Source organism: Scyliorhinus torazame, chromosome 1 (assembly GCF_047496885.1).
Source record: "Scyliorhinus torazame isolate Kashiwa2021f chromosome 1, sScyTor2.1, whole genome shotgun sequence".
Taxonomy (NCBI): domain Eukaryota; kingdom Metazoa; phylum Chordata; class Chondrichthyes; order Carcharhiniformes; family Scyliorhinidae; genus Scyliorhinus; species Scyliorhinus torazame.
Window position 1 is genome coordinate 247,538,225 of NC_092707.1, and position 12,373 is coordinate 247,550,597.

The 12,373-nt window shown below is 49.7% G+C and overlaps 1 protein-coding gene across 2 annotated transcripts in view; it reads right to left on the reverse strand.

The window, feature by feature from the left end:
• Positions 1-593: 593 nt before the first annotated feature.
• The window catches only part of morn2 (MORN repeat containing 2), a 129,181-nt gene continuing 117,401 nt past the window's right edge, over positions 594-12,373 (reverse strand). For both annotated transcript variants that reach the window (XM_072504317.1, XM_072504312.1), the window contains one exon: positions 594-3,773. In XM_072504317.1, coding sequence (XP_072360418.1) covers positions 3,671-3,773 — 103 coding nt within the window. In that variant the 3' untranslated portion in view covers positions 594-3,670. The remainder of the gene's footprint in view (positions 3,774-12,373) is intronic.

Below are 12,373 nucleotides of genomic sequence, written 5' to 3' on the forward strand. Positions count from 1 at the left end.
GCCCCCAAACTATTTTGAGGAAGGCCAGATTGGGGTGGGGAGGGGTGTAATGGCTATCCACAAGTGGCAAGTAACCAGCTAAGATAATAAAAAAGATCAATAAAGCCTTGGATCAGAATTATTGGCCTACAGGCTCAACTCCATCTCTGGTGTCATTAGCACAGCAGCTGCCTGAAGGCAGCATCTCGGTGACAGATTGGGGACCAGTATTCCACAAAGCTTTTGAAGCTCCCAGCCTGCTTGGTCACAGCTGTCCTTCCTCTCTACAATACTGGCCTGGTTGCTGTGACCATTCTTAGTGTCAAACATTTTTGAGGGCTTCTCAAGGAGGAGGAACTCTTTCTCTCCCTTACCTGCAACAGCAGGCTGCAGCTCCTAATGGCCCTTTAGCTTTGAGAGCCCACATGCCATCCATTATTGGACAATGATCATGGAGGAGGATTCATTTAAACTGCCCTGATTTCTCCTCTCACTACCCTTCTGTAAACAGAACGGTGTTTTTGATTTCCCCCGTTATAACTTTGTAAGTACTTTTCCCAACACGTCATTAGATTGATCACTGCTCTATTAATAATCCAACAGCAAACTCAAGATAAGGTAAAATAAGAGGGTTGGTTTATTTAACATTCACATACAAAAACGCGGGAAGGAGTTTCGTAACATCCGTCCCTTTTGCACTCATACAATAAAAGAGGGATAAGGGAAATAAAGGGGTACAGGGAAAAAAACACAATAAAATAAGAGTTATGGTTTCACGTCAGTCCAGAGTCTAGAATCAAAAGTCCAACGGCACATTCCTTCACAGGCTAAGAAACTGTTGTAAGGTGATCCGTCTTCCCAGGAGTATTTTTTTAATCACAGAATCCCTACAGTGCAGTATGAGGCCATTCGGCCCATCAAGTCTGCATCAACCCTCCGAAAGAGCACCTTACCCAGGTCCACTTCTTCGCCCTCTCCCTGTAACCACACCTCACCATTTGGACACCAAGGGGCAATTGATCATGGCCAATCCACCTAACTCGCACATCTTTGTGACTGTGGGGGGAAACCGGAGCACCCGAAGGAAATCCACACAGACACGGGGAGAAGGTGCAACATCCAAGGTCAGAATCAAACCCAGGTCCCTTATGCTGTAAGGCAGCAGTGCTAACCACTGTGCCACCATAACGTCGAGTGATGACTTCCCAGATGGAAGGCACATAGAGATGAATTTGCCTTATATGCACCAATAAAGATGTTCTGATGTTCCATGATCTCACAGTGTAGGTGAGGGTCAGGCAATTTAGCTGGACAGCATTTTTGCTGCTATCTGTTAGGTGGTAAAGTGATAGATTACCTGGGTTAAGTTCCACACAGCAATATTACAGGTTCCAGCAGCTTGGGGAGGTCATGTGACACAACTCCCACGTCTTCTCCTGGCTTTTGGACAAAGGATGTATTTGTCCAGGTCTGGAATCTTGAAATGTTTAACAGTGGAGTCTAGGTCCTTTTTAGCCTTGTAGACATACCGTCCTCATTGGCCAGCATTCTGCTTTAGAGAGGTAAAAGGGGCTGGATTTTCCGCCGGCGGGATGCTCCATTTTTCCGGCAGCCTGGGGGGGTTTCCCGACGGCGTGAGGCTGCCCCACAATGGGAAACCCCATTGACCGGCCGGCATAACGGAGCATCCCGCCGGCCGGGTGAAATAGAAATGTGGCGCGGCGGGGCGGAGAATCCAGACCAAGGTGTTGCTACATTTTTTGGAATTTGATTTTCTAGATTCACAGGGGGTATTAGCTCCTCTTCAAAGATAATGAGTTACCTGCTGGTTTTCTGAAGGCTATAAATTCCTCTGCTATGAATCATTGCTAGTCAGGCCTTTGTCCATTTTTAAAAATAATAATTTTATAAAATAGTCAGGTTGACATGGATATATATTTTCCTTCCCGTCTTCTGGATAGTACAATACCCTCTATGCGTTAGTTAATCAATTTAGCCAAAATTGCCGTTAGATGCCTTTTCCCAACATAGTGCAGGGCAGGGTCTACCCATTTGACCCACTTGATCCCAAATCCGGCCCCTCTAAAGCTCTCGGTTAAAACTTGTACAAATATAAAAATTGGTAAAGAACATTTCACTAGAAAGTAATATACTGAAAAAACATGGGCAGCACGGTGCCGAGGTCCCAGGTTCGATCCAAGCTCTGGGTCACTGTCCGTGAGGTTTTTGCACATTCTCCCTGTGTTTGCATGGTTTTCACCCCCACAACCCAAAGATGTGCAGGGTAGGTGGATTGGCCACGCTAAATTGCCCCTTAATTGGAAAAAATGAATTTGGTACTCTATATTTATAAAAAAAAGAAAAAAACTCTTTCTACTTGTTTAATTTGTTTTGGTTGTATATAGGACAGAATTTTGGTTCCCAACCAGAGGTAAGAACGGTGGCGGATGGGCTTGGAATGTTCTGCCACTTGCTGGCATGCAATTTCCCAGCACAGTTTTCTGTCCGGGTTATTTCTAAGGAGGCTGGGTCGGGGGCAAGACATCTGCCCAGCTGCAGGTAGTCAACTGAGAACATTAAGGCCATTTTCACCGACTAGACTTACTCAATCAGCAATTGAAACACAGCCTGCAAAAATGGGCTGTTTCCCAGAAGCAGACCAGCGAGCCAGCACCCCTATGACACTTTCCAGATCTTCTTCCACTGCACTAAAATGGCCCTCTGCAAAGGCAGCTGTGGCTATTGTTATTCTCAAAGATTTTAAAATGCAGAGAGGACCCATCCATCTTGAGGCATCCTCTCTCTCTTAATAGGCTGTGACGTTTTCACTGTGTAGGCCTCCTACTGCCCCTACAGCATTAAGAGCCCACCTGCCATCCTTAATTGAATGGTGCGCCATTAGCTGGCCAATCCATCTAAAATCGGGTTGAACATATCACTGTGTTGGGACTGGCAAACGATCTGCACACTAATCCAAAATTCCTGCCAATAACCTCTGATTTTTATTTCAAGATAGAGAAGGGAATCAGTCAGTTGTACATTAATTGTGTTTAATTGTAGGCAGGTGATGGGCATTAACTAGGGATGCACTCGTGCCCCTATAAATACATCTCAGTTTATTTGATTTACTTTAATTGGTTCACCATTTTGCTCCAAAAGAGTATGAATACAACTATAATGAATGTAGTAATCCATAATTTGTAAATAAATGCTCATAAGAGATTGGTTCCAGTTACATCCTTCACCAGCTGGCTTTATAACACTGATGGACTCCCTGTGTTATGCAGTGTGTGCTGGCATTGTCACAATATTAAGTATGTGAGCTAACCTCTTACTGCAGCATGTTATCCCACAGCACTAGCAACATACACTAACTAGGATAATTGGACAGCAACCTGACACCTACAATACATTGTGAACTCCATTGTTTGATCAGGATACAACAGGCGATAATTAAAACCTTCCAGTTAATATTTTGTTGTTTTATTTGGTTAATTAAAGTAAACATTTTAGAACTATCCAACGTTTTAGTGTAAACTAAACAGAATGCGCATAATGTGGATTCTTGAAAGAAAATTGTATTTCTACTCTAATATTTTAGATGCACAAAAACACAATTGTGATGTTTTGGAAAAAATGTCACTAAGATTGCGTAGCAATGTTCCAGGAGTCAGTCCCATCCAGACAGGGATTACATATCCAGTTTCAACTTCAGCCCTGGCGCAGCTCTGTCATGAAATGTGCCAACCCATTCATAGTCGTCTGCATCTATGAACTTGCCTTCCCCTTCCAATCTGCAAAGGAACAACTTATGAAAAAGTTTATCATTGAAATAACATTTATATATTCTTTTATATAAAGTATACATTAAAACAGATTAGCTAAGTAGGATGGAATGAACATTGAATAAAATAGATAAGTTTTGCATGGCTTCTTAAAACTTGGCTATCTACTAATGTGCTTGTTAATGAGTTCTCAAACGAATCAGGATTACATCAGCCACTTGTGTGCGTTCATTAAAATCTAAATACAATCTAATATTTGAACTCCAGAGAAGACATTTGATGAAGCATTGGGTCACAGAAAAAAAATTCATTAGATATGATGGTACTCTGCATCAAAAAAATAACAAAATATTGACAGCATTTCCTTTATAGATCAGCTAGTGAAGACAGTAAGCAGCTGAGCCACATAGAATCAGATGATACAGCACAGGAGACCATACTGTTCATTGTGCCCTGAGCCTGCTCTTTGGAAGAGCTAACCAATTAGTTCCACTCCACTGGCCTTTCCTCGTATTTCCATAAATCTTTCCCCTTCAGTATTTTACCCAAATAACTTTTGAAAGTTAATAGTATGTACTTCCAGCATCTTTCAGACTGTGCATTCCAGATCGTCATAGCTCATTAAGTTATATTTTTAAAAAACTCTCCTCATCTTGCCTCTGGTTCTTTTGCTTAAATCTCTGTCCTTTGGTTATTCACCCTCCTACAGTGGAAATAGTTTCTCCTTATTTATTCATCAAAGCTCTTCATTATTTCAAACACTTCCATTAAATTTCCTCTTAATTTTCTCTGCTCTAAGGAAAACAAACCTAGCCTCTCAAGTGTCTCCAAGTAACTGAAGTCTCTCATCGCTAGTACCATTTTGATAAATCTCCCCTGCTCACTTTCCAATGTCTTGTCATCCTTCCTAAGTGTAGTGCCCAGAATTGGAAACAGTGGCCAGAAACTTCCATTCTGGAGTCTAATTACATGGCAGACACGGAAATGGGTGTGATTCCTGCTGGAATGGGGAGATGGTTCACCATTTGTGGTCCTGTGCTGTTTAGTTCATTGCTTATACATCTGCAAGGAGCTTGCTGAATCCACAGGGCAGACATGACGGTGGCCAGAATGAGCAGGTTTTTTGAGGGGGTGGAGGATAGGTGTGGTGCGTGAGGGCGAGGGGGGGTTGGGGGGGGGCACAAAACATGCCCACATGTTTTGGCCCTGTCCGAAGCTGAAGGGATTTTGGCGGGGGTTTGCTGACGTGATATCTGGACATGGTTTGCCGGCCCCCTGCACACCACCCACACCTATCCTGCATCCCCGAAAAGAACCGGCTCATCCTCGAGACCGTCATATGGATTCTGTGTACCACCTTAAATTGAATGAGGCTTAACCTCGCACACGACGAGGAAGCATTCACCCTCTGCAGGGCTTCCCTCCACACCCCGGCCCCAACTCCACCCCCAGCTCTTCCTCCCACTTGCGTCTGACCTGCTCCACAGAGGCGCCATCCCTATCCACCAGCTCTCCATATATACCCGTCACTCTCCCCTCCCCAATGTCATCCTCGGACAACAACATGTCTTGCAGCACTGGAGGTGGCAGATCTGAAAACGACGGCACCTCTTTTCTAACAAAGTCCCTCACCTGCAGGAACCTGAACCTGTTTTCCATGGGCAACTGATACGTTACCTCAAGCTTGTCCAGTTCTCCAACCTTTCCTCCCACAAACAAGTCCCTGAAGTACTTTATCCCTACCTGCCACAACTCCTGAAAACTCATGTCTTGCCCCGCCAGCACAAATCTATGGTTGTCACATATCAGCGCCCACAGCGACATGCCTTCGAGTCCGAAGTGTTGCCTACACTGGTTCCAAACCCACAACGCTGATACCACCACCGAACTCACAGAGTACCAAACCGGCGAGAACAGCAGTGGCATGCCCTCAACCTGGTCCCCATACACAACGCCTCCTCCACCTGCCCTCAGACCGACCCCTCCTCCACAGCCCATTTCCTAACCATTGCGATGTTTGCTGCCCAGTAGTAATTCAACAGGCTCGGCAAAGCTAGCTACCCACCCCCCCCAACCCACATCGATCCCTTTCCAGAAACACCCTCCTCACCTGCTGGGTCTTCCCCACCCACACAAACCTCAAAATCATCCCATTCACCTTTCAACAAAAGGACTTAGAAACAAAGATGGCGAGGTTCTGAAATACGAACAGAAACTTGGGCAGCACCATTGTTTTCTCGGTCTGTATATGCCCTGCCAAAGACTAGGGCAATATATCCCACCTCTTGAAGTCCGCCTTCATACCCTCCTTCAATCGTGCCAAGTTCAACTTATGCAGCTGGGCCTAACTCAGCGCCACTTGTATCCCAAGAGAGCGGAAACTCTCCCCCACCACCTGGAATGGCAACTCCCCAGCCTCCTCTCCTGCCCCCTGGCATTTATTGGGAAAACCTTGCTTTTCCCCGTATTCAATTTATATTTTGAGAAACTACCAAACTCCCCCAGGATTCCCATGATCCTACCAAAACTCTCCACCGGGTTGGAAATGTGCAACAGGAGGTCATCTACAGACACAGAATCTGAACGGGATTCTTCGTCAGATGACACCAGAATGGGGAAACGCGATTGCGTGGAGAATCAGTTCTGATGACTAAATTGTGGTGGGCGCTGGGTTCATGCCAAATTGCAATTCTCCGTTGCCTTGACACCAGAGTCAAAACGTTCCACTCTGCACGTATAGTAAATGCCGTTGGCATATCAATACCGAGCCTTGCCTGGTATTCTGCGGGGCCTCCGCAGGGGGGAATTCCCGATGGTGAGGTTCACTTGTGCTTTTAAAAATCGGGAAACAGGCGCCGGGGCTTGATGTGTTGGGTGCTCGGGATCCGTGGAACACATACAGGCCACCAACACTTAAAATAGTGCAACACTATTTTATTAAGTCAGAAACTGTTGAACATACTTTCACTGTGGGTTAACACGATGTTAGATTAAACTAAAGACCTATGCCTTGTCCTAACCAGTCAATGCACTCAGCACATGGTGAAGATCTGTGCTGCAAGCTGTAAGCTCTGTCCTACTAGGAGGCTGCATCTCGAATCCACGGGAACTCTGATGCCCCCTGTCTTTATAGTGCGTGTGCTCTAATTCAAATCATAGAATTTTGCAAATCATAGAATTTACAGTGCAGAAGGAGGCCATTCGGCCCATCGAGTCTGCACCGGCTCTTGGAAAGAGCACCCTACCCAAGGTCAACACCGCCACCCTATCCCCAAAACCCAGTAACCCCACCCAACACTAAGGGCAATTTTGGACACTAAGGGCAATTTAGCATGGTCAATCCACCTAACCTGCACATCTTTGGACTGTGGGAGGAAACTGGAGCACCCGGAGGAAACCCACGCACACACGGGGAGGATGTACAGACTCCGCACAGACAGTGACCCAAGCCGGAATCGAACCTGGGACCCTGGAGCTGTGAAGCATTTGTGCTATCCACAAGGCTACCGTGCTGCCCCTGGTGATTGGTAATTGGTGATTGGTCCCGCTGTGTGTCCATCAGTGTGTGTGTACCATGATATACTGGTGTATATTATGACAGGGCTGATGAGTGAAAGAGAGGAGGTAGGACACGGAGAGGCGCGACCGTGGGCCCAGCCCGCCCAAGGGCAACATCCACTAGCCTCTACATGGGGGCACTGGATGGGGGGCATGGAGCATATTGCTGGCATGGATTGCACCAGCCGACGGTACCGCTGGCAGCAGGGAATGCACCAGGGTCAGACGCCTCCACGGTGTAGGGCACCGATGAGGCCAGGGGTGCAGGGATGGGGGGGCGGAGGGAACGGGGTGGGTCTTGCAGAAGGGGTGAGGCAAAGTTTGCAGTGCCAATTGGGTCCTTTGTGTAGCCCAGTGGACCTGATTGGGCATGGGGGTATGCACCATACTATCATGTCGGCCTTTCACTTTTTGCAGGCAATGGACATTGGAATGCAATCAGCAATGGTGGCCTTCCTCCTAGTTGTCACACACCTGAGGGATGCACTGAGGCTGTAGGAGTTGGAGCTGCTTGAGGAGGAGAAAGCTGCAGCAGTGGAGCCTGCCCCAGAGAAACAAGAGGCAGCCGCTGAGGATGGAGAACCGGCTGCCCAACAGGCGATGAGGAGGAAGAGGTGCAAAGGGGACGCTGCATGAGGCCTTGTGTGTACCAGCAGCGCTTATCTTTCGAGGACCTGTCGGATCGGGCATGCCGATGAAGACTCCGGCTGCGCAGGGGGATAGTGCGACATATCTGCCAGATCATGGCAAAACTGGCACATGAGGGAAATGGAGGAGGACACCCGCTCCCGGTGGCCATCAAGGTGATGGTCACCCTGAACCATTATGCCACGGAGTCCTTCCAGGCGCCGAGTGGGGATCTGTGTGGATCTCACAGAGCTCGGTGCACAGATGCCCTCTATGCCCATTCGACACAATACACCCATTTTAATGTGGACCAAGCCCACCAGGATGCTTGGACAGCGGGGTTCGCCGCCAGTTCCAGGATGCCCTGGTTCCAGGGGAGTGATCGACAGGATGCATGTCACCCTATGAGCACCTGCAGATGACAGGCCGCTCTACACAAACCAAAAGGGGTTCGACTCAATGAACATGCAGCTGGTGTATGATCATCAGATGTGCATCATGCACGTCTGCGCGCGATACCCAGGCAGTGTGCACGATACCTTCATCCTGGCACACTCGATGGTTCCTGGCCTCTTCAAGCTGCATCCCCGGCTGACGGGCTGGCTCCTGGGCGACAGGAGTTATCCGCCGCGGTCATGGCTGATGACATCCATCTAGAGACCACAGACGGGTGCAGAGACCCATACAGCACCCAGGTGCGCGACCGAGTGGTGCTTCGGCATCCTGAAGAGGGCCCAGTATGGTGCTTGGAGGGTCGCTTGCATCGTGGCGGCCGACTGTGTCCTCCACAACATCGTGCAGCTGAAGGGCAACATGCTGGAGGAGGAGGATGAGTGCCAGTCCTCGTCCGGCGAGGAGGATGCGGGGGAGGGCGAGGATGGTCAGGTCATGGGCCCAGGCAGGCATGGGAGATCACACAATGTGTGCGTCAGGGCCAATGTGCATGGGACGCTTTGATCGCCTCCAGATTCATCGACTGGGGAAGGGGGGGAGCAGGTCAGGGGCACGGACACCGCATCCCCCCCCCCCCCCCCGCCTTCAACCTTCTCCGTAATACATACCTGCCGCACTACAGAGTGCGGGCCCTGAGTTGGCAGTAACAGCGGATATGTTTCATGGGATGAATGATTTTCAAAAAAAAATATGTTTATTCAAGGTTTTCAACAAATTTTTACAAAACACTCCAAAAAGGAAAGTAAATATACATAAGAAAAATAAAAAGGGGGGCCTTACGCCATCCCCTCCAACAACTTAAACCACTAAACATTAAACTATCTAACAAACTAAGAACAAAATGGGGCAAACGCCCCTTACAATAATAAAAACAAGCCAAAAACCCCTCCCCCCCCCTTCTCCCCCCGGGGTTGCTGCTGTTCTTGACCTCCACCTAACGTTCCGCAAGAAAGTCTAGGATCGGTTGCCACCGCCTGGAAAACCCCTGCACAGACCCTCGCAAGGCAAACTTTATCTTCTCCAACTTGATGAACCCTGCCGTGTCATTAATCCAAACCTCCACGCTTGGGGGTTTCGCATCCCTCCACATTAGTAGGATCCCCCTCCGGGCTACCAAGGACGCAAAGGCCAGAACTCTGGCCTCTTTCGGCTCCTGTACTCCCGGTTCATCTGATACCCCGAATATTGCTATCCCCCAGCTCGGTTTTAGCCGACTGTCCAAGACTTTGGACATAGCCTTTGCGAAGCCCCTCCAGAACCCCTCTAGCGCTGGGCACGCCCAGAACATATGGACGTGATTTGCTGGGCTCCCCGAGCACCTCACGCATCTGTCCTCCACCCCAAAAAACTTGCACATCCTCACCCCTGTCATATGTGCCCTGTGAACCACTTTGAACTGGATCAGGCTAAGTCTAGCGCAAGACGAGGAGGAGTTAACCTTGCCCAGGGTCTCCGCCCACAAGCCCTCATCCAGTTCCACGCCCAGCTCCTCCTCCCACTTGCCCTTCAGCTCCTCCACCGAGGCTTCCTCCGCCTCCTGCAACTCCTGATAGATCGCCGAGACCTTGCCCTCTCCCACCCTTATACCCGAGGTCACCCTGTCCGGAATCCTCTGTGCGGGAAGCAGCGGAAATTCCCTTACCTGCCTTCTCACAAACGCCCTCACCTGCATGTACCTAAAAGCGTTTCGGGGGGTGTAACCCTAATTTCTCCTCCAGCGCCCCCAGGCTAGCAAAAGCCCCGTCGATAACTAGGTCCCCATCCTTTTAATTCACGCCCGGTGCCAGCTTAGGAATACGCCAACTATCCTGCCCGGTGCAAACCTATGATTATTCCGTATTGGGGACCAGATTGAGGCCCCAATGTGCCGTCTCCACTGCCCCCAGATCCTCAGTGTCGCCACCACCACCGGGCTCATGGTGTACCGCGTCGGCGGTAGCAGCAACGGTGCCGTCACCAGCACTCCCAAGCCAGTGCCCGCGCATGACGCCGCCTCTAATCTTTTCCACGCCACCCCTTCTTCCTCCATTACCCATTTCTGAATCATTGCCACATTGGCTGCCCAATAATAACTACACAGATTCGGCAGCGCCAGCCCACCCCTGTCCCGACTACGCTCCAGAAACAGCCTCTTGACCCTCAGGGTCTTACTTGCCCATACAAACCCCATAATGCTCCTGCTTACTCGCTTAAAAAAGGCCTTGGGGATGAGGATGGGCAGGCACTGGAACACAAACAGGAACCTAGGGAGGACTGTCATCTTAACGGACTGCACCCTGCCCGCCAGGGAGAGTGGCAACACGTCCCATCTCCTAAAGTTTTCCTCCATCTGGTCCACCAACCGCGCCAAATTAAGCTTATGCAGGGCCCCCCAACTCCTGGCCACCTGGATACCCAAATATCGGAAACTCCTCTCCGCCCTCTTAAGCGGCAGCTCCTCCAGCCCCCTTTCCTGGCCCCTCGCATGCACCACAAAGAGCTCACTCTTCCCCACGTTAAGCTTGTAGCCTGAGAAGTCCCCAAGTTGCGGAAGGTACAACTCAGTTTTATTACTAACAATTATTAACATTTGCAAACTGGTTGCTGTGGTTCGTTCATTACCCTCTAACCTGTGGACCCAGCCCTAACACGATCTTGGAGAAGCACTCAGCACATGGTGAATGTCTGAGTGGCTTGCTGTGAGATCTGTGCCCTGAGCTGTCTCCTGCTGGAATGAATCGGAAGTGTCGTGTTCCCGTTTTATAGTGTGTCTGCTCTTGCTTGTGATTGGCTGTGATGTTGCGTGTGTATTGATTAGTCCGTTGATCTGTCCATCAGTGTGTATGTGTGTTTGCACCATGATGTTTATCTGAATATCATGACACGCATGACCTCCAACATCCTCTCCACTGGATCTGCGATGTACAAAAGCAGGTCATCAGCATACAACGAGACCTGATGTTCCTCCCCGGACCAACCCCCTCCAGTTTCTAGATTCCCTCAACGCCATGGCCAGCGGCTCAATTGCCAAAGCAAACAACAGAGGGGACAGGGGGCACCCCTGTCTCGTCCCACGGTGCAACCTAAAATATTCTGAACTCCGCCGGTTCGTAGATATGCTCGCCACCAGAGCCTGGTATAACAATTTGACCCACCCTATGAACCCCTCCCCGAACTCAAACCTGCTCCCCGAACTCAAACCTGCCAAGCACTTCCCATAGGTACTCTCACTCCACCCGATCAAAGGCCTTCTCCGTGTCCATTGCTGCCACCACTTATGCCTCCCCACCCTCCAAGGGCCTTATAATCACATTCAGGAGCCTCCGCACATTTGCATTTAACTGCCTGTCCCGTCTGGTCCTCGTGTATCACTCTCGGGACACAATCCTCAATCCTTGTGGCTAGGACCTTTGCCAGCAACTTGGCATCTACATTAAGGAGCGAGATCGGCCTATACGAGCCACACTGCAGTGGGTCATTGTCCCGCTTAAGGATCAGCGAGATCAGCGCCCGAGACATTGTCGGGGGGAGAATCCCTTCCTCCCTCGCCTCATTGAAGGTTCTCACCAGCAGCGGACCCAGCAGATCCACAAGCTTCCTATAAAATTCGACCGGGAACCCACCAGGCCCCGAGGCCTTGCCCGCCTGCATGCTCCCCAACCCCGTAACCAGCTCTTCTATCCCAATCGGGGCCCCCAGGCCTTCCACTTGCCCCTCCTCCACTCTCGGGAACCTCAATTGGTCCAAGAACCGCCGCACCCCCCCCCCCCCCCCTTTTCTGGGCGTTCTGACTTATACAGGTTCCCATAGAAATCCCTGAATACCTCATTTATTTTAGCCGAACTCCGCACTGTGCTACCCCCCTGTCCCTGATTCCTCCAATTTCCCTCGCCGCCTCCCTCTTGCGTAGCTGATGCGCCAGCATCCGGCTCGCCTTCTCCCCATATTCGTATACTGCCCCCTGCACCTTCCTCCACTGGGTCTCAGGTTTC